This window comes from Crocodylus porosus, unplaced genomic scaffold (assembly GCF_001723895.1).
Source record: "Crocodylus porosus isolate Cpor-Errol unplaced genomic scaffold, CroPor_comp1, whole genome shotgun sequence".
NCBI lineage: Eukaryota > Metazoa > Chordata > Crocodylia > Crocodylidae > Crocodylus > Crocodylus porosus.
The window spans coordinates 112,820,683-112,839,533 of NW_017728947.1; the positions used below are offsets into that span (position 1 = coordinate 112,820,683).

At 47.7% G+C, this 18,851-nt stretch overlaps 1 protein-coding gene across 1 annotated transcript in view; it reads left to right on the forward strand.

Moving 5' to 3' along the window:
- GCH1 (GTP cyclohydrolase 1) overlaps positions 1-16,871 on the forward strand; it is a gene marked incomplete at its 5' end in the record, with an annotated part of 26,345 nt that extends 9,474 nt beyond the window's left edge. Inside the window, 5 exons of the mRNA XM_019551175.1 lie at positions 4,912-5,021; positions 7,703-7,758; positions 12,046-12,077; positions 13,613-13,697; positions 14,388-16,871. Coding sequence (XP_019406720.1) covers positions 4,912-5,021; positions 7,703-7,758; positions 12,046-12,077; positions 13,613-13,697; positions 14,388-14,514 — 410 coding nt within the window. The remainder of the gene's footprint in view (positions 1-4,911; positions 5,022-7,702; positions 7,759-12,045; positions 12,078-13,612; positions 13,698-14,387) is intronic.
- Between the last annotated feature and the right edge of the window lie 1,980 nt (positions 16,872-18,851).

Genomic DNA, 18,851 nt, shown 5'->3' on the forward strand with positions numbered 1-18,851 from the left:
TGCAAAGGAAAACCTCTGCATCTTCATGAAAATGAGAAGACTTAATCTCCGTGCCAGATGCACCAGCTCTCATGCCACGGGTCTGGGTGACACTAACTCCACGCACTCCTTTGCCACGGGGAGCTGTGGCAGGGCCACAAGGCTCTCTAGCTAACCCGCTTCCCTTTCAGGTGCGTGTCTGGCACCTTGCTTGAGAAGAAAGCCGCTTGCTAGTTTTGAGGTCATTTTTCTGGCCCTGTCTCCCAGGCTCTTAAAGGTGTTTTTTCTTTTTTTCCCCAATTACCATTTTTGCTAGTCTGCTAATTCTTCTACCCCTTTGCCCTTTGTGGAGACGCCAGGCCAGACCTACACGTGGCTAGTCTCGAGCTAGAAAATTGCTGGGACTAGCTTTAAAGATGAAGCAGAGCGGTGAGTGAGATGCTGATGGCTTGGAAAAGGTGAAGGGTCTCCTGATTTGTCTTCCCTTCCTTTTCCTCTGGGAAGTTTGCCAAGTCGGCTTTATTCTTCCAGTCAAAGGGGAAAACAGAGGTGCCTGTGGTACGGTGGCAGCATGGAAGGGCACTGGGCTGGCTGGTGGGAGCCCTCTGTCCTGGTCCCAGCCCGGTGGCTGGCTGGTGGGACCCTACCTGTGCTGCTTCCCCTCCCGGCTCTTCTCTTTTCCCACTTGCCCACTGTCTTGTCTTCTTTGCCTAAGCTCTTGGTCTGTACAGTGCCTAGCACCAGACGTCAGTCCCGAAAAGGTCTCTCCTGACAAAGTTTGGGATTTTTGAGTGAGCCGTTGTCACTCAAATAGCTCTCCCCTCAAAAAGCTGCATTGTTCTGCCTAATTCATTAAGCAGGGTCCCTGTTGGCTTGCAGTTGTCCTTTGTGGAAGCTCCCAGTTTGGAAAGAGACCCCGTTACCAGCTGACCTTGATCTTCCTGGCACCGTCTGAATAAGCTCAACCCCTTTCAGACCAAGCCTCTGGAGATGTGGGCGATTTCCTTACTGTGTTTATGGCCAGAGGTGGGAGAAGGAGACAGTTCTCCTGGGGCTCGGACGTGGCGCAGCGGCCGCAGTGCTGGTTTGGAGAGGAGCACGACTAGGATCAGCCGGAAGGGAGGGAAGGAGCTTGGCCCACGGACAAGGAGGTTACTGGAAATGGAGGGCATAAGGGGAAAGGCATGAAGGCTTTGATGGGTTAGGACAAAGCAGGGACCCTTGAACCCTGCTGGGATTCATAGGTGTTCAGTGAGCTGGTCCTGAGACTTGTCCTGTTGGAGTGTGAGGCCCCATCAGGGCCCTGCGAGTCCTGGTGACGGCTGGCTGGCCGGCCGGCAGGGGCAGAGCTATTTGGCACTTGAAAAGGGGTGGGTGAGCAGTGTGAACTCGAGGCAGAAAGGAATGGGGTGGGGAAGAAGACGGGCAGCTGTTTGGATGGCAGAGAGGGAGTGCCAACGGCTTATGCTGCTCGGGGCTATCCTGTCTTCTGTGCCTTCTGCTCCCCTGTGCTGGCTGGGCTACTCGGGGCGGTCTCTGTCCTGGGGAGTGCTCTGTGCTGGGACTTTGGGTCCTTGGATGTTACAGGTCCCGGGAATGCATCAGCTCTGCTGCACATGGCAGGGGAACGTGCTCCGAGCTGCATGGAGCTCGGCGGATGCCTTTCCGCATAGGACCACATACATAGGCAGCCTCCTCTGGACTGCGGCTGCTCGAATTGGCTCTTGGCACTTTTTTCCTCCCTCCCTCCCTGGTGGCACGTAGTTGGTTGCTGCTGTTCTCCCCTCTGATAGGGACCCATCAGCCCTGAGGAGTGTGTGCCTCTCCTGCCCCCCACCCCCGTCCCACTGTTCCTCCTCATCCTTTGGACTGACTCCCACAAGGGGCACAGCTCTCTGCCCGTGTGAAGAAGCCACCTCATCTTTTCGGGGCCCACCCATCATTCCTGGTCCACTGAATGGCCCAGACAACGCTCCAAGGTTGCGTCTTGCTGAGATCGCCAGGCCTTCGTGGTAATGAGCGCTCATCAAAGGCAGAATGTCGCAGATGCTGGTTTCCAGGGTTACCTGCATCCTGCTGATAGCACGCAGGAAATTAAAACACTCTGCGATGGCGATATGCTGTCGGCACCAGATGGCAGCCATTAGGTAGACGTGCGTGTCGGAGGGAAGGTGTATAACATGATGTGGCGGGCACAACTGTTGAACTGGTATATTAACCACTGAGTCACTCAAGGACCAGAGTGAACCTTTTTAACAAAGTTACCGCCGGTGCACGGCGCCTTTTGTTCTTGTTCACCCTGCTCTTTTTATGGTACTCTGGAGCTGTCTAGTAGTTGCTTCAGGCTGCACAAAATACCTGGTATGAACCTACGAGCAGCTCCTTTTTGTTAGCTGTTCCTATTAGGCTGGCTGGATGCCCCATTGAATTGCTAGCATAGCCGTTGCAGGTTTGAGGTTACAGAGACAAAGCAGACAGCTTCTTGGGCTGATCTCTGCTTCCCTTTCTGAATAGCAGGCTGGGTCTCTTACCTCGGGGCATTGGCTAACATCCTTCTGACATCTCTCAATATAGTGTGGCCTCTTGGGATCCTCAGTGATGCATGATGCAGGACTGACCTCAGTCGGACGCAAGTTAAGGAGCTGGGTACCATCCTTTGGGAACAGCACAAAGGCTGCAGGCATTGCACTCAGGCAGCGCCCATTTGCTACAGGAGGAGCTGACTAGTCTCCTTCCCTCTGCTTTCCTTGCTGTCATCCTTTTTTTTTTTAAGTACCTCTGTTTGGAGCGCAGGTAAAACGGGCTGTATCTCCATTAGCTGATGGACTCTGTCCCATGCTTTGAGGGAGCTTGAAGAGGCAAGTGCTGGAGATGGATGGTGTTGCATCAAGCCATGGAACTAGTTTGAGAGGCTCTATGCCACAAAGTGAAACATGGGGAAGGGGAGTTATCTTGTCAGGTTGCTACCATGTGCCTAAATCACTCTTGCCTGGGTGTGTTTATCCCATGCTAAGCACTAGTTTTTAAGTACAGGGTGGAACTTTGTGCTGGCTTGCCTCTGGCCTGAACCCTGGCCCAGCTGGACTTTGCCATGCGGGACATGGAAGAGCAAGTACAACATGAAGATCCTTTATAACCAGGCCTTCTTTTTCAGCAGTAGCCTTGCAATAATGAGACTTTACTTCCTGAGTTACTTCATTAGCTGTCTACTTTTCCCATTCTGAAACACTTGGGGAGCCACACTTGTTTTCCTGTGAACAAATTGGGTTTAATGTCAGTTATGTGATACAAGCAGCTTGAACGGTGCAGGAGGTCTGACAGCCACGGACCTTGCCCAAAGCACACAATCTCCAAAACATGTCGTATATATATTGTAAAATATGTCGTATATAGATTGCCAAGAGTTTAAATAGGTCAATTGGGCCTAGAAAATTATTTAAAAAACAAGGTTACTGGAGATCATTGATGGGAGAGATGCATCTTTCTGTGGCTAGGGACAGAAATGACATGTAAACCAGTATAAGTGATCAGAAACTGGTCTAAACCTGGAACAGAACAGAAGTTCAGTACACATAGACTGGTTTCAAAATGGCTGAACTCAGTTTAAGATAGACCTGGATGGACGTAGCATTGGATTTAACCAGTTTAGGTTACACTGGTCTATCGAACTTCTGTCTCCAATCTGCTCAGGGTTCAAGTTACCTCTCAGTCCTGCAGCATCCCAGCATGCTGTATAGCTTCCCACTAACCCCTGCCTCACAGGTTGGGTGGGCTAGCCTTTGCTTCTCTATGCCTCTGGGCAGAGCAGGGTTCAGGGGGAGCCTTGGCTAGGCTGGGAGATACCCCCAGAGGCATGGGGCTGCTCAACATGGGCAGACACCCCACTCAGGGGAGCTGGCACTGTGACAAGGGCTCCTCCCCTCCCTACATCAAGACAATGGGGTTGGAGGCATGTTCCAGGCAGCCAATCAGGGGTGGTCCCCACTCGGCAATGGCTGACCAACTGGGAGGCGTGCTTGAGCGATGCCCCCCTTTCTGGCCTGGGCCAGTGTGGGCATTTGCCTGCCTTTCGTGACTGAAGAGCAGATGTGAGTTCTAGTCATTATTGTTCCAGTCTACACAGTTTAGACAAACCTGTGAAGATTGGATCGATTCCACCTTGGTCTTTTTGACTGTCTGTACCTAGTAGGGCTGTGTGAAACGGCACCGTTCCGTTTCACCTTGAGTCTCGACGGTTCAACGGAACAGTGTTTCGTCTCAAATTTCAGTTTGAATCGAAACAGCTGTTCCGTTCCATTCCATCCCATCAAAACAGAAAGGCTGCTTCAAAGCTGTTTCAAGTTTCGCTGGAGATGGGAAGTCAGACCAGCTGGACTGACTTCCCATCCCCAGCGCTAGATTGCCCAGTTGGGCTGCTTCCCCGACTGTCGTGCTAGATAGCACTGAGGACGGGAGGCAGCCCGGCTGGGTTGCCTCCTGCCCCAGCACGATCTAGCGCTGGGTTTGGGGAAGCAGCCCAGCTGGGCTGACTCACTGTCCCTTACCGGATCTTGCGCAGGGGATGGGAAGCCAGCCTAGCTGGACTGACTTCTCATCCCCAGCCTATGGTCGATACGTTTCGACTTTTGAAACATTTCAACCAGCCTTGTTTTGTTTTGAGGCTATTTTGAGGGCTTTTGGTTTTGATTTTGCTGTTTCAACCTCGAAATTGGTTGAAACAGTGTTGAAACGAAACAGCCAGTGAAATTTTGCACAGCCCTAGAGTACCTAGCTTTTAAAGATGCCTCCAATCCCCTAAAATATACACAAATGTTCAATTGTGTATTTGATAGGGTGGATTCTTTACTAAATCAAGTGGAAATAAAACCAGCATTTCCTGTGTATTGCACATTCTGCACGTGTACGTTTCTGACGCAAATGTTTTAATTTCAGATGTTCTGAATGATGCCATCTTCGATGAAGATCATGATGAGATGGTAATTGTGAAGGACATAGACATGTTTTCACTGTGTGAACATCACCTCGTTCCATTTGTTGGAAAGGTAAATCTCTGCAAAACAAACCCTGCAATATGCACTTAAACCAATCTTTCAAGTGTGCTTCCTGGCTGCCTTTCTTAAAGCCATAACTATCTGCAGCTAACAGCTGTGATGTAGATATTCAGAATACAAATTATGAAAACCTCCTTAATGCAAGCTACGTGTGGATTTAAGCCCTTAAAATATAATGCTCAACCTTTATCAGTCTGATTAACCTAATAGTTTCTGACATTTTAGATCAAAGCTCTTCTTCATGAACCAGTACCAAGCCTTTAGGGCAGACATCTTGATATTATACCAGGTCATCCTGGACAGGAGCTTTGCATTTGCCTGAACAATTGAAAAGCCAGGCAGTGCATTTTCATCTCCTTAATCCCCACAAACTGTACAAGCATCTGATTAGTGTCACTGTCTTAAACGGGCAAGTACAATAGTAGCAGAATTGCAGGTCCAAAGACATCCAGAAGTGACTGATGGCAGTATGTGGAAGCTGAGCTGCTCAAAAAGCCTGACTTCCAGATGATACCCTTTGAAAAGACCCCTTTGACCCTTCTTTTAAGGGTTTTCAATTTGCTAATATTTGTTCTGAGGCCCTCAGAACAATTAATTATTAATTGTGATCTTCCACATTTTGCTCCCCTAGCAGCACTGAAAGATGAACCCACTCCCTAATGCAGTGCCTCTTTGCACTGCACATGTGGGCTATAGAAATGCAGGTGTTCCTGTGTCCTTTAAAATCCTCTCCATGCCCACTTGCGTTCCCACGTATTGTATTTTCTCGCATACAGTGTGCCCTGGGATGTAATATGCACCTTGGTTTTGGAAAGGCAAAATGAAGACCATATGATTTTTCTTGAGTTACAGCTGCATAGAGCAAGGACAAGAGCCAAAAGGCCTGCAAGGCTGTGAAATCAGAGGACAGAGACCAGGAGTTGCTAGCAGACAGCAGAATTCCCAGAAGGAAGGTTAGCTTAATTAGTGGAACGCCAAGACTATTAAAAAGGCCAGACGACACCTATGGAGCAAAGTAAAAGACCCGTTAAGTCAACGGACTGCCCTGGCTGCTTGAACAGCAATGCTGCTGCTGCTCCTGGGCATTTGGTTTCGGAGCAGAAATCAAAACGGGGTGTTCTGATTCTGGGCAGAAAAATCAGCTTCCCTCTTAAGGCGCACAGCTTCATTGTGGGGGCCTGACTTTGGGGTAAAGGTGCAAAGATTATGGTCCATTTTCTTAAAAGTCAGTCACTTGAAGAGAAGCCAGTGATGTATACACCTGGTTGAAGGTCATTACCTCTTGTTCCCCCCCTGCCCTTTTGCTAATATTTATCCATGGAAAGTAAAGCTACTTTTTGCCTTCTGACTTTTTAATGGCCTGTTGTGTAGTTCTTGTACAGCGTGTGTCATCTTCCTTATTACTTCTGTGGCGTTCTTTTTTTGTGTTTTGCAGCTTGAGCCTGGGTGGTTTGGAGAAATCTCTTTGCAAACACTGACTCGGTCCTACCACTAAAACAGGCAACCCACAGCTTTGGTTTGCCTTGAAGTATCGTTGGGCAAGCCATTCTCCTGTTGGGTACATCAAGCATGCTACCAGTGCTCGCCAGCAAATGGTGGATTTGCTGTGCTGTTTAAAAACTCACGGCCGACCTGTTTTCCACGGGCAGCAAAACCTCATTGCTTTATCTCCAAGTAGCTGTGCTTCTGACTTGCTCTGAAATGTTTCATGTCTTCCAGGTGTCAGCTGGTTGATTACCCATCAGAAAAGTGATAGAAGTGATAGAAGTGAACAATGTAGCCAGGTAATTAGGGGCAGTTGTGGTCTCGTTAGCACAATAGGCTTCCAGAAGATCAGTTCTCTTGGCGAAATGAGAGAGAGCCCCACACTGACCCCTTCCTACTGTTGTAATTTGGCCCATATATCAAGTTGGTGGTACAAGGACACCAAATGGTGGTTTGCAATCTGCTAGAACAGTAAACCCACAACTCATTGGCACTTTTTTCCAACTTCTGAAAAGTGTCACCACTTTTGGGATGTCTTTATTGGAAACAGAGAATACTTTAGTTACAAATTAAACTGGAACAGTGTTCAGATATGCACTATCTGAACGGGACAGACATGGGCTTCATCTCACCTTCTGTAACATCAGTGTTGCAGGCCTTGGCCTTTTAAATGCATTTCAGTTTGTCAGCTTTTTGCCAGATGAATTTTCCAGCCAAAATAAAAGAACAGGTTCTGTATTTTAAATGTTTTGTAGGCATTAAAAGGAGGCTGCATTTATCTTAGCTGAACTTTGCTGTACTGAGTGATAAATGCTCCCCTAAAAATGTCTATATCTCACCTCAATATTAAGGTCTTTGTGTAGGTTATAGCCTTCCTGAGAACAGAAAAATAAGCCTAATAACCACTCTGACACGTAAGAGTGGTGATCTCTCCCAGTAAATGCAGCCGCTGTACACACGAGCACTGAACTCACCAGGCACCGTCAGTCTCTGCTTGCTGCTCTCTCATCTTTTAGACTTGCATGGTAGCACTTCCTTTCCACATGCTGAGACTTCTGGATGCTAAACCCACTCCTGTTTCAGAGTTTGACATGAAGGAAATGCACATCTTGTACACTATGCATGTGTTTCACGGGTGTCCTCAATAGTGTGTTGACCCTGCTAATGGCTGACTCTGCTTTTTCCAGGTACATATTGGTTATCTTCCTAACAAACAAGTCCTTGGTCTCAGCAAGCTTGCTAGGTAAGTGCTAATCTAATGAAAACAATGACAAATTGGATTCTGGGCTGTTGCTAATCTCTCTAATCTGCTCCCCCTCCAAAATACAGCAGGCAGTATTTTGTTCTGGGTTTGGATTTAAACCTATTTTTATCATTAAGTCTGCTGGAAAATCAAAGCTTATATTGCTGCTCTCCGGTGGTTTATACCAAAGCTGCTTGAGGTGCGGGGAAATTGCAAAGCTTCCTGTAATATAGCCAAAAAACTGATGCGCTGTGGTCTTATAGTAGGTAGAGCAAGGGCTTATTTTGAGAAGCTAGTTTGGAAAACAGGCTACTAAAACCAATAACGTTTATTAGCTGATTTTGGCTAATAAAAATGGACTCTGGGTTATAACCCTTCAAGATCTGTAAATGGTAAATGAACATAATTACAGTCTATCTCTGGATTATGTTAAATTGAATCTCAAACTTTTTTTTTTTTTTTTTTTCTTCATCCGTGTTAATTGACTCTTCAATTAAATCTGACATTTTGTTTCCCTGGAACCTGCGGTGAGCCTGCCTAGGGATAGCGTTTATTGGTGACGTGCAGCTTAGGAACCAGAGTCATTATGGGACACTTCAGAAATCTGTTTGCCACACGAATAGCTTTCCCCAGCATGTGCTCTTGGATCAAATGCTGGGCTGAATCTGGCAGAAAAATGACATTTATCAAGGATAAGGACTTGTGGGTGATAGCAAGGTGATAGCAAGCATATATTAGGTTTTGAGCCACAGTCAAGAATGGAAGGAGTCTGTCTACTCCCTCGCCGATACAGAGGATGTACACATGTAGTTCCCAGTAACACTAGTGAGAGTCAGCCCTGTAAATCCACATGCATGCTGGGTTTTCTTAGTGGGAAGGGAGTGGGTAGACGGTACCACTACAGCATTTTAAATTCAGCCTGTGGTATTTTGGAGAAGGAATCTGGCTCTGAGCTGCAGAGATCCGAGAAGAACCAGAAAGGTTTGTTAAAGCAACTGCACATTAGAGGGAGATCATCTGTCAGCCTGATGCAGCAGAAGTTATCGGAGCTTGGAAGGCACCATGTTGCCCAGGCTAATGGGATCAGGCAGACTATTCAGCCCTGAACTTCAAGGGTCCTTTGTATTCATCCCTGCCCCTATAATGTGCACGCATCCTGGGAACTGAGGGTGCCGCTCTGAGCCCCTTTCACTGGAAGCACTATTATTATGACATGTAGAAAAGTGTGGGCCTACAGTTCTTTACAGTCTGTTTTGTCCTTTACTGCCACTGAATAGGATGGATGGCACCTTGGGATCCAGGTTGCCCGACAGTTGTATAACTGGAATTCAAAGGGTAGCTTGCACGATGTTGTTTCTGAGTCGGGTTTCTAAAGGTGAACAGCCCTAGTAAAAAGATTCCCTAGCACAGTGATTCTCAGGGCTGCTGTGAGATCCTTTCAAAGCTGCTGCAGGGTGCAGTGCAGTGATAGCACTGGTAGCCTTGCAAAAGGATTCACAAGATAAACCCATTTATCACCCCCTGCCACCTACGTGTCTTACATCCCTTGTCTCCTGTTACGAATTACGCTCTTAAGTACTGAAAAAAAAATCCTTACTTCTATATTGCAAAATCCACACACAATACTCCCATCCCCTCTCATCCTCACTGCCACACATTTTGCATTTTCACAGACCTACATTTTGCATGTTGGCTTCTGTTCCACACAGGAGAACACAAAACGCCATCAGACTCTCCCTATGCCTGAAGAAGGGCGTTTGTACCTAGAAGCTTGCAAAGGACATCTTTTCCCAACTATTTAATTGCTCTAATAAAAGAGATCACATTTACCCAAAGATAAACCCGGAGATTTCAAATAAGAATCCAGAGGGCCAAAAACATTCTGACCAGTTGTGATCTTGTGCTATTGTTTTTTTCCTATGGTATAAAAAATAAGTGAAAACTAGGAGCTGGCATTTTTCTGAGGGGTGCCTTCAGTGTTGAGCAGTGCCTTAAATGTATCAAGGGGTGCCTCGAGGCTAAAAAAAACCCTTGAGAACCACTACCCTGGCTTTGTTCTTAATGTTTTACCTTTTCTGACCTTGTTCAGGGTCAGATTCAAAGTATAAATCAATTGATTTGTGTATACACATCTCTGCACTTATCTTCAAACTGCAAAGGTACAAAAGGACTCAAAATGAAATTATCACTGCTCTTAAATGATTATTCTACAGTTGGCAATGTGTCATTAAAAGCACATAATTTTCTTTCTACCTATTATTATAGAAACACACTGTGGAGTGCCTAGTACTTTTCTGGGGCAGGGGGTTCCCTATTTGGGGGTTTGATCCTGCCTTTTTGAAAGTCAGCGGTAAAATTCCCATCTGCTTCAGTGGCGAAGGATCAGGTTCTTGGACAATAAAATATTCATTGTCCTTGATTGGGTTAAAGAATGGTGTTTTTGACTGTTTGTTAAAAAAAATACATTCCTTCCTTGCCCTATTTAATGCAACCTGCGATTCAAACAAAGATTTGTGAGGCTGTTGGTACCTTAGGTATAATCTCTCCTAATAGGATTATTTTAATATGTTGAGTTTGTGTAGTCAAGGATAACCCGTATTTAGTAAACACGCACATTTCTCTGTGTTTTTAGAGCATGCATTTGTAACCTGGCACAAATAATACCTTTTACATGCAGAAATATGCTTGCAGATCGTCTTGAATTTAAATCTAGAAAAGTGTCAACATTTTTTTTTTAATAATTTGTGCAAAATATTTCTTACCAACATTTGTGCTGCTTTGTTGGTAATGTACCTAATTTATCTCCCCTAGAGTCACTTTTGAGAATAATCATTTAACTCGGAAAGCAAGAGAGCATTGTTCTTAGCACGGTCTCATCACTAGTGCCCCCAGCTAGTATTTGCCTAGAAACATCTGGCTTCTGTCCAGATTTAACAAGGAGAACATAGGAGACTTTTATAGCAGCATCCTTGGGTGTCTGTTTGTTATCTAAAACACCCTTGATTTACATAAATAACAACTCTGTAACTCTCTGTGTTACCCCCAAATCATCTGTGTGACAACAAGAGTGGGTTAAAGTTGTATTTTATTTCCAAAGTGGCATTTTATTTCCCTGTAGCATTTGTGCCTTTTTTTGTCTCCCCCCACCCCATGTGAACACTAGTGACAGTCTATCACTGGTCTTAGAGAGCACATCATTTGGGTGAGAACAAGTGGTCCCTGTCGCTTCCCCCCAAGTCGGAGGTGCTGCTGCAGGCAGGGTGGCGTGGCGTGCCAGGCAGGCGGGTGGGCAGGGAGCAGCACCTGTCTGCCCACCCACCCGGTGCACCATGCTGCTCCACAGTGCTTCGCCTCCCTGCCAGACTGTACCCCGCACCTCTTTGTTTCCTGGATATTCATTTTAATTCTCACGCCGGCCAGAATCCAAAACGATCCGGCTAAACTGGGCTGTATGATCACCCAGCTGTGCCTAAAAACCATAACTCGGGTATGGTGACATTAACTCAGGTGCAGAAATGACTGACAGTGACGTATTGGAGGCACTGCCACGGCACTCAAAAAGACTCGGTTTTGTTTTACAAATCTAAGTAGGAGACCATACATTTAACTACAATGACTAGCAGACTTAATGGCTCTCTTGACTATTTTATTGCCTAGTTGCAGGTTTTTTTGTTAATTCTAATACATAATCTAGCAAATGAGTGCACACTGGAACTCTTGTATTGGTTTTTGCATTGATCTGAGATGGAATAACCTAAAGCTAGGCCCCTAGCATACTAGGAAGACGTGTCGTTTCTCTTGAACTGGAGAAGAATGCGGGTTGCGTTGATGCAGGACGTCATCCACATGCTCCATTTCGAAATCCTAGATCCTCCCACAGTTTTCCCTTGTTCCTACTGAGCTAGGACCAGGCTCCAGCTGGGAAGCCATGTCACCATAGCTCCCAGGAAGAGCACTGGGAGGCTGTATTCAGAGGCTGCAAGGTGCCTGGAGGAGAACAGGATGCTGCAGATCTTGGGAGCCACAGCTTGGGCCCTTCATAAGCACAATCCAACACCAAGCCATGGGCAACTGGGAGCGATCCCAAAGGGTGTTACTTGAGGGCCAGCTGCCCTGACCAGCCCTGTAATTTCAGCAGGAGAGGCTGCCAGAAGGATGTTTCCTCTCCCACTGACACTGGGATGGGCCAAGAGGCTGGTGTCTACCTTGGTAAACTGGTACTGGATGAGTGTCTGTGTTTTCACTTAGAAAGTGCTCTAACAGCCTTTTGACTTTCCTTCTTTTTAGGATTGTGGAGATCTACAGTAGAAGATTACAAGGTGAGCAGTCAACTTTATTCTTGGGGCATGTAGAAAAGTAGGGCTGGAAGAGACCATAGCGGGTTGCCTGGTTCAACCCCCTGACTCTTGCCTAAACCATCCCAGACAGATGCTCACTTAACCTGCACCTCAAAACCCCCAAGGTTGCAGACTTCACCCCCCCCACATAATCTGTCACAGTCCTGAACTGCTACTTGAGACAGCTCTTCATAACATCCAAGTTAAGTTGCAGCACGGAAGATTTTAAGCCTATCACTTCTTGTCCTGTCCCCCCATGGCTAAAGAAAAACCCCAGTTCATCACATTCTTCTTTAGAATGACCCGTCTTTGTATTTGAAGACTGTCCTCAAATCCCCACTCAGTCTTCACATCTCTGGGTTAAATGATCTAATTTATCCCCATAAGAGAACTGCAGGCTGTGGTAGTAGTCTCTACTGCCTGGAGGAAGATGACCACTTTTGACCCGCTGGTAGGGCTTTTGCAGCAGGGCTGTATGTGGCCAAAGTGTAAGCAGCGTTGGGGGGAAAATGCTCTGAGTTGGCAGGACAGGCATTTGTAGTTGTGTGCTGTGTTGCCTTCCTTGTCCAAAATCTTACCACTAGCTCAGGCATTTCTATGAACCATGTAACTACTGAAATGGAGGGTATCCTTGAGGGCTGTATGCTCTCGGTTCCTTTTTTTGTTTCCTACCCCTCTTCTCTCGTGGAGTTGTTGACCCTAAATCCCACCTGCTCTTCTGGTCAGCGAAAACCAGGGGGTTGCATTCGGGCCTGGCCAAGGGTAGGTTTGACCGCCCTGACCCAACGTTTGTACCTTCTCTCAGCCTGTTCTTGACAGTGGGGCTCTCAAAGACAAAGCCGAGGCACCCAGCATCATGGTGACAGCCCCTTTCTCCAGGCTGTGGGAGCTCCCAGCTGTGGGAGCACCCTGCACATCCGCCATGGCTGGGAAATCACTTCTGCGGTGACCTGCCAACTCCAAGGGTGTCTTCATGTACCCCTCCCAGGAGGACAGATCACTGCAGTGGAGATCTCCCCACCCTGGGGGTTTCAAGCACCCCCAGGACTGGGAGATGGTAGCCATGCCCTGCATGCTGCTGGGACCCTGGGTCTGCACTTGCCGGGGCTGAGAGTCTGTAATGGTCCTGGGATTCGGACAGGGCTCCCCCAAAGCTGGCAGGGCTCCCAGCTGCAGGGGAAGTCCAGTGCCAATTAAAGCTTGATGGCAACCAGCTGTAAAGTTAGTACACATTTTCACGGTCTAACATTATAGCTGTTTGGAGCTTTTTATTGTGTGATGAGACCAGCTGCACGCGCACGGTACTTAAGGTAATTGCACAGTTAACCAGTCAATTGTGCAATACTGTAAATGTGTCGAGGGGTCCTTAAGCTCAATAGCCAGGAAGTGCAGGGATAGGGAGGAATTCCCTTATTTAATAGTGCCCCCTTTCCTGTGCACAAGGTACAGATCCAACAGCAGGAGGGTGGCTGGTATTTCTGGGCCTAATTCTCCTTGTGTCCCTGTTGTGTCCGCAGTCCAGGAGCGCCTTACCAAACAAATTGCAGTAGCCATCACCGAAGCCTTACAGCCCGCTGGCGTCGGAGTGGTTATCGAAGCAACGTAAGTCGCCACGAGCCATTCTTCTCTATAGTGACAGGCCAGGACTCCGGATGGGCTGTGCTTATAAAGAAGGCCCTTCGGTCTATGTGTTGCACATCTGCTATTCTTTGCATCACGTGTCTCCATCAAAGTGGGGTACGTAGTCTAGCCATGTGACAGCTCTGCTCATGAGCCGGCACCTCCGCAAGGGCACGCGGCGCGGGCTGCATCTCAGCTAGTCAGCATGCTGCTGGATTAGAGCCCCGTGCGGGGAGGGGGGTGGCGGCTATCTCTTATCTTATGCAGCGGTGGCAGCTGCCTGCTTAGCTAGCAGTCCTAAATAAACCTGGATCCAAATTCTGCCCTCGTTAAAGGCTAAGTACGTTCTGCAGCAGGACTCGGCTCATGTTTCTAAACAGGTATGTTGCCGCATTTTTAGCCGTGCATTAAAATGATGCCAGGCTTGCAGGCTGTTGTTCCAGGGAAGTAGACCTTCCACATCCAGTGTATTTGGAAACCTGACTATTCAGGCTCCTTGCAAAACACCGACTTAGATGCTTTCAACAGACCCATTTGCCTGAAGAGTGGGTTAGTTCTCTTTAAATGGTCATCAGGGTTAAACACAGCCCTGGAAAACAGCCGCTTGTCATAGCTGCTGTCACATAGAGCAAGCCAGCCTGATTCACATGGCACCTCTTTCATTTCTGCTAGGCACATGTGCATGGTAATGCGTGGGGTCCAGAAGATGAACAGTAAAACAGTGACTAGCACAATGCTGGGCGTATTCCGGGAGGATCCAAAGACTCGCGAGGAATTCTTGTCGCTCATCAGAAGCTGAAACGGTGCCATTCTCCGAATGCACTCTCCCCGGTTGTGCCGTCCCGTGTCCGTCTGTCCCTCACCATTTGTACATCTGATTTTTAAACCGAGCTGTTGTGAGTTGTTGTCCTAACTTGTGCAGTATGAGGCTTGCCCGCAAGCCCAAATGTAACAATGAGGTAGGTCCTGTGAATCTCTAAACTGTCTCTCACGTCACAGGGGAACACAGCTCCCAATAGTTTTTAATTATGCTGTCTCCTGTCTACAACAAAATCGACCGCCATCGGAAGCAGCAGCAGAGGGGTGGGAAAGAAGAGCCTGTTTCTAACATAAAACTGTCTTTGGTAAATGAAGTACAGTGCAACATAGGAAATACTGAAAGGCTGCAGAGTTTTTTGCAAGGTCGCGTACATGCATCAATGCCTGAACAGGAGGCTCCTGAATTCTCTCCCAGGACAATTCAGGACTCCTACAATAACTTTAATTGCAACTCTTCTGCTGTGTCTTGTATCAGTCTCTGAACGTGTATGTTATACCTCTTCGTGTGACCCGAGTCTGTTGAGGATGTGTATTTTGTTAGCATTCGCCTGCCACCTCCTGTTGTTTTATGGTGAATTAAAGACGCTTGTTTTCTAGTCTCTTACCTTGCAGGGAACTAATTTCTAAACAATTCAGGGGTACAGTCTTACCTGTCTTCAGGGTTTTACGCACCTTCCTCTGCCTCAGCGTGAGAGTATTTTACCAGTCAAAGTTTTTAATTTTTCTTTTTTTTTTTTAAAGGAATCTTTATGCAACCCGCTGTTGAGTTGGCAAGGGAGCTAATGAATCCAAAGAGGTTTTTTGACCACTTTATCTCATTGAATTTGCCTCCTTGGATTTTTCAGTCCGTTGATTGGACTAGACTGACAGTTTCCTTTTAGAGTATCTCAAGTTTCTAGTTCAGTGGGCCAAAGCTTTGGGAAGGGGCTTTCTAACGCTGCCCACTCTCCATGTCCTTTCTGAGAGAGCGTAATTCTGTGGCAGGGACCCTTATAAATGCACTGGCATCGTTGTTCAGTTGGCCCCTTGTATAGGGACAACCGAGCCACGTATTTCCAGGGACATCAACCACATGTTAAATCTCAGTATGGAAAATCAGGCAGCGAACTGCACTGGCTCTAGTTGATTAAATCCTTAGGAAAGAATTAATGAGTACTCTGTGACTCTTTAATTGGGACAATGCACAAATCACTCCCTCCCCTCGTTTCTAGAACTAGCAAAAAATACGCTTGTGCATATTTTATTATTGTTTTTATTATTATTATAGGACCACAGTTTAATTTTAATATGGGACATTATATGCTTCTGGGTGTGACTATACGGAGTCCACCATGTGTTCACTTCCCTGGTAAATCTTGGTCTTACAAGCTGCAGTGTCCTGACCCAGCACACATTTTTGCCTCTTTTCTCAACCTTTACTAGAAGCAAAGTGAAAAATGCCAGACTTAGTTTCCATCAGGCCTGGAGCTTTACAGCAGGGTGACCGTGATGACTAAAAGGGTGGCCTTCCCTTTATTATATCTCTGTAATTGCCAGCACCACTCACTGCCAGTAATTTCCAGAAACACACTGAAGATGTCTCTGCTTAATTACACCAGCTGGGATTTGTCATTCAATGCACTGTACAGGATATGGTGTTCGGTCTGAAAACACTAATCTCACTACTGCCAGGATGGACACGCTCAATGCATTGCTCTGTGGCACTTGAACTGTCCTGGGCCTACTTTGTTGTTCACACATGCACACAAAGTCACTTTATTTTATTTTGTTTTAATGAAAGCTCTCAATTTCTACTGACTCTGAGAGCAGAATTTGACTATTTTGAGTTTAATATATTTGTATTGGTTTTTGGTTTAAAAGCCTTAAGTCATACTTGTCTGGAATTCAGAGGAAGATTTTTTTTTTTTTTTAAATTTTTGTCTTAGCAACTTCAGAACATTTTTAAGGACCAAAGACGCATGCGCACTGCTACTTTCTGGACTCGCTTTCATTTGGTTGCAACCGCCTGTCTCTTGCAAAGCATTGTCTTGCACCTGAGATAACAGAATGGGTTGGGTGTTAGCTATTTATCCAGGATAAAGTTCTCACTATGGCACCAGGCTTTGGTATTTTATTTCAACATCATCTGTAGTCTTGGGAACATACCTCTACTTGTATGCGTGGCCTTGGATTTTGTTCAGACTTTTGTAGGCTATGGTGAGTTTTAGAATACCGTGTGTTTGATGATAATGAGCTTTAACTACATCCAGTGTATATATGTATAGGGCATAACAGTCTGCTGTTGCACTGCATACAAGTCTATTGTACCAACACATTAAAGTGCAGTATTATCCTTTGCAGAGTTGTTGTCATTTGCGAGTCTGTGCGGTGATGACATCCAGCCCCTGCTCGGAGAGCGGTTTCTGCGGCGGCACGTGCCTCTGTGTTCGCTAGGCTGGGGGTAGACACGGCACCTGTCCAAAGCAGTCTTCTCTGCTCCTATGGCATCCCTTTTAAGTTTACTCTTGAACAACAAGTTTAGGTATAATATGCATCTTGCCGCTCTGCAGACCTCCTTCGGCCCCTTTATAGTGTACATCTAACTGAGCATAGGCAGCCAGTGACCTGGTGACTTCAGCTGGATGTGCATAAAGCCCCCAGGGGGGCTGAAATTTGGACCTGGGGGCAGGATTTACAGTCCCAGGGCTGTGTGGTGATGCAGTGACACTCTACCCTCTCCATGCTCCTGGAAGTGGACTTCCCCTGGTGCCGAATCTAGCCCCAAAGCAGGGTTGGCCTCCAAGCAACTAACTGTATGCTGCAGAGGCTGGCTCCGCTCGGGCACATTGGGCGTCTCATCCCTGCTGGAGGCAGGTGCCACGGGGAGGATAGGGTCTGGGGGCCTAGGTAGGCACAGCTGCAGGGAGACTAGTGCTGCCCTAGCATAGTGGCTCACAGGAATTGACCTCTCCAGAAAAGGAGACTTGACTGATCTAGCCTAGGACTGGAGGGGCCATAGAGACCAGTCTCGTGCTCCAAAGTAACTATCAACCCAAGAAATCCCCCGACTGGCGACATCAAAACCCTCGTGCTGCCAAAATAGTGGAAGGGAAACCACTGCCAGTGTTGTGCCTCTGATCAGGGTTGGCCAGTCTTGTGAACGCGACAGGGTTTCTTCAGTATCCCTGTGGCCCTGTTTATTAAACAGATTATCCACCTCTGCACGTACCGCAGCCATGTCTGTGCCTACACATTACTCACTTTGCAGTTTCGTAATTACGCCTGTCTTTGGTGGATGAGAGCACCTACAGGCCTTCCTCAGAGGTTTACTCCTGCATCTGTTTAGTGCTACCTTTGCCACTGCTCTGCACAGCCCATCCCTCAGGGTTTTCAGTGATGTATAGGCTCCTAGCAGCTATTTCTCCTAATGACACCTTGCTTCTTTGCGTTTCCCCCCTGCCTCCTCCCAGTTTTTCAGTGCAAGTATTTGCAATTTTGTGCCATCTACAATGATCTGCTGCCTTAGGGAGCACTTGAAAGAGCGATGCATCTGGGATCAGTCATCCTGAAGAGGCACCTGGTCACAGGCTGCTAGTTCTCAAAGCTCAAGTTTTACTTCCAGGTGGTGCGTGCTCATTTGTATTGCAACGGTGCTTACAGGCACAACCTCAGAGCAGGGGCTGACTATGTTAGACATAACCCAGCCATTGACATCAGGGCTGGGCAAAATACGGCCCACCAGGCGCTTTCATCTGGCCCCCCAACAAAATGCACCCTGGCCAGCCCCTCCGTCCACGAGGGTGGGAGTGAGGTGCCCACATGTACAAGCCCCCAACATACTCTTTTGGGCTTTGCTCCCACCCTCGTGGGTGGAAGGGCTCTGCCCAGCCACCTGCTTCCCGGTGGGGCTCCTGCTCGCTTAGGGCAGCAGGTAGAGAAGCAGTGGGGCTGGTGCAGGGTGCAGTTGCAGCTGAGCAGAAGCGGGAGCACAGCATGGAGCCAGCGCAGCTGGGCAGGGTGCGGATGGGAAGGTGTAGGGGCCCTTCCCCCTTGCATGGTGTGCAGCCCCAGCTGCCAGCCGCAGACGGGGAGGTCAGGGCTCAGCGCTGGCTGTTTCCATCGCAGGGGCTCTGCACTGCATGCTTGCAGCTCCAGCACTTGCAGCAGGAAAGCCCTGTGCTGGACTCTGCGGGGAAGCAGGGGCTGGGGCTCCCTCCACTCCCAGGAGAGTGTAGCGACCTGTGCAGCGGGGAGCAGGGGAAGCAGCAGGCTCCAGTGCAGGGCTTCCCCGCCTTCGAGTGCTGGAGCTGCAGGTGTGTGGTTGGCGCCCCGGTGCCT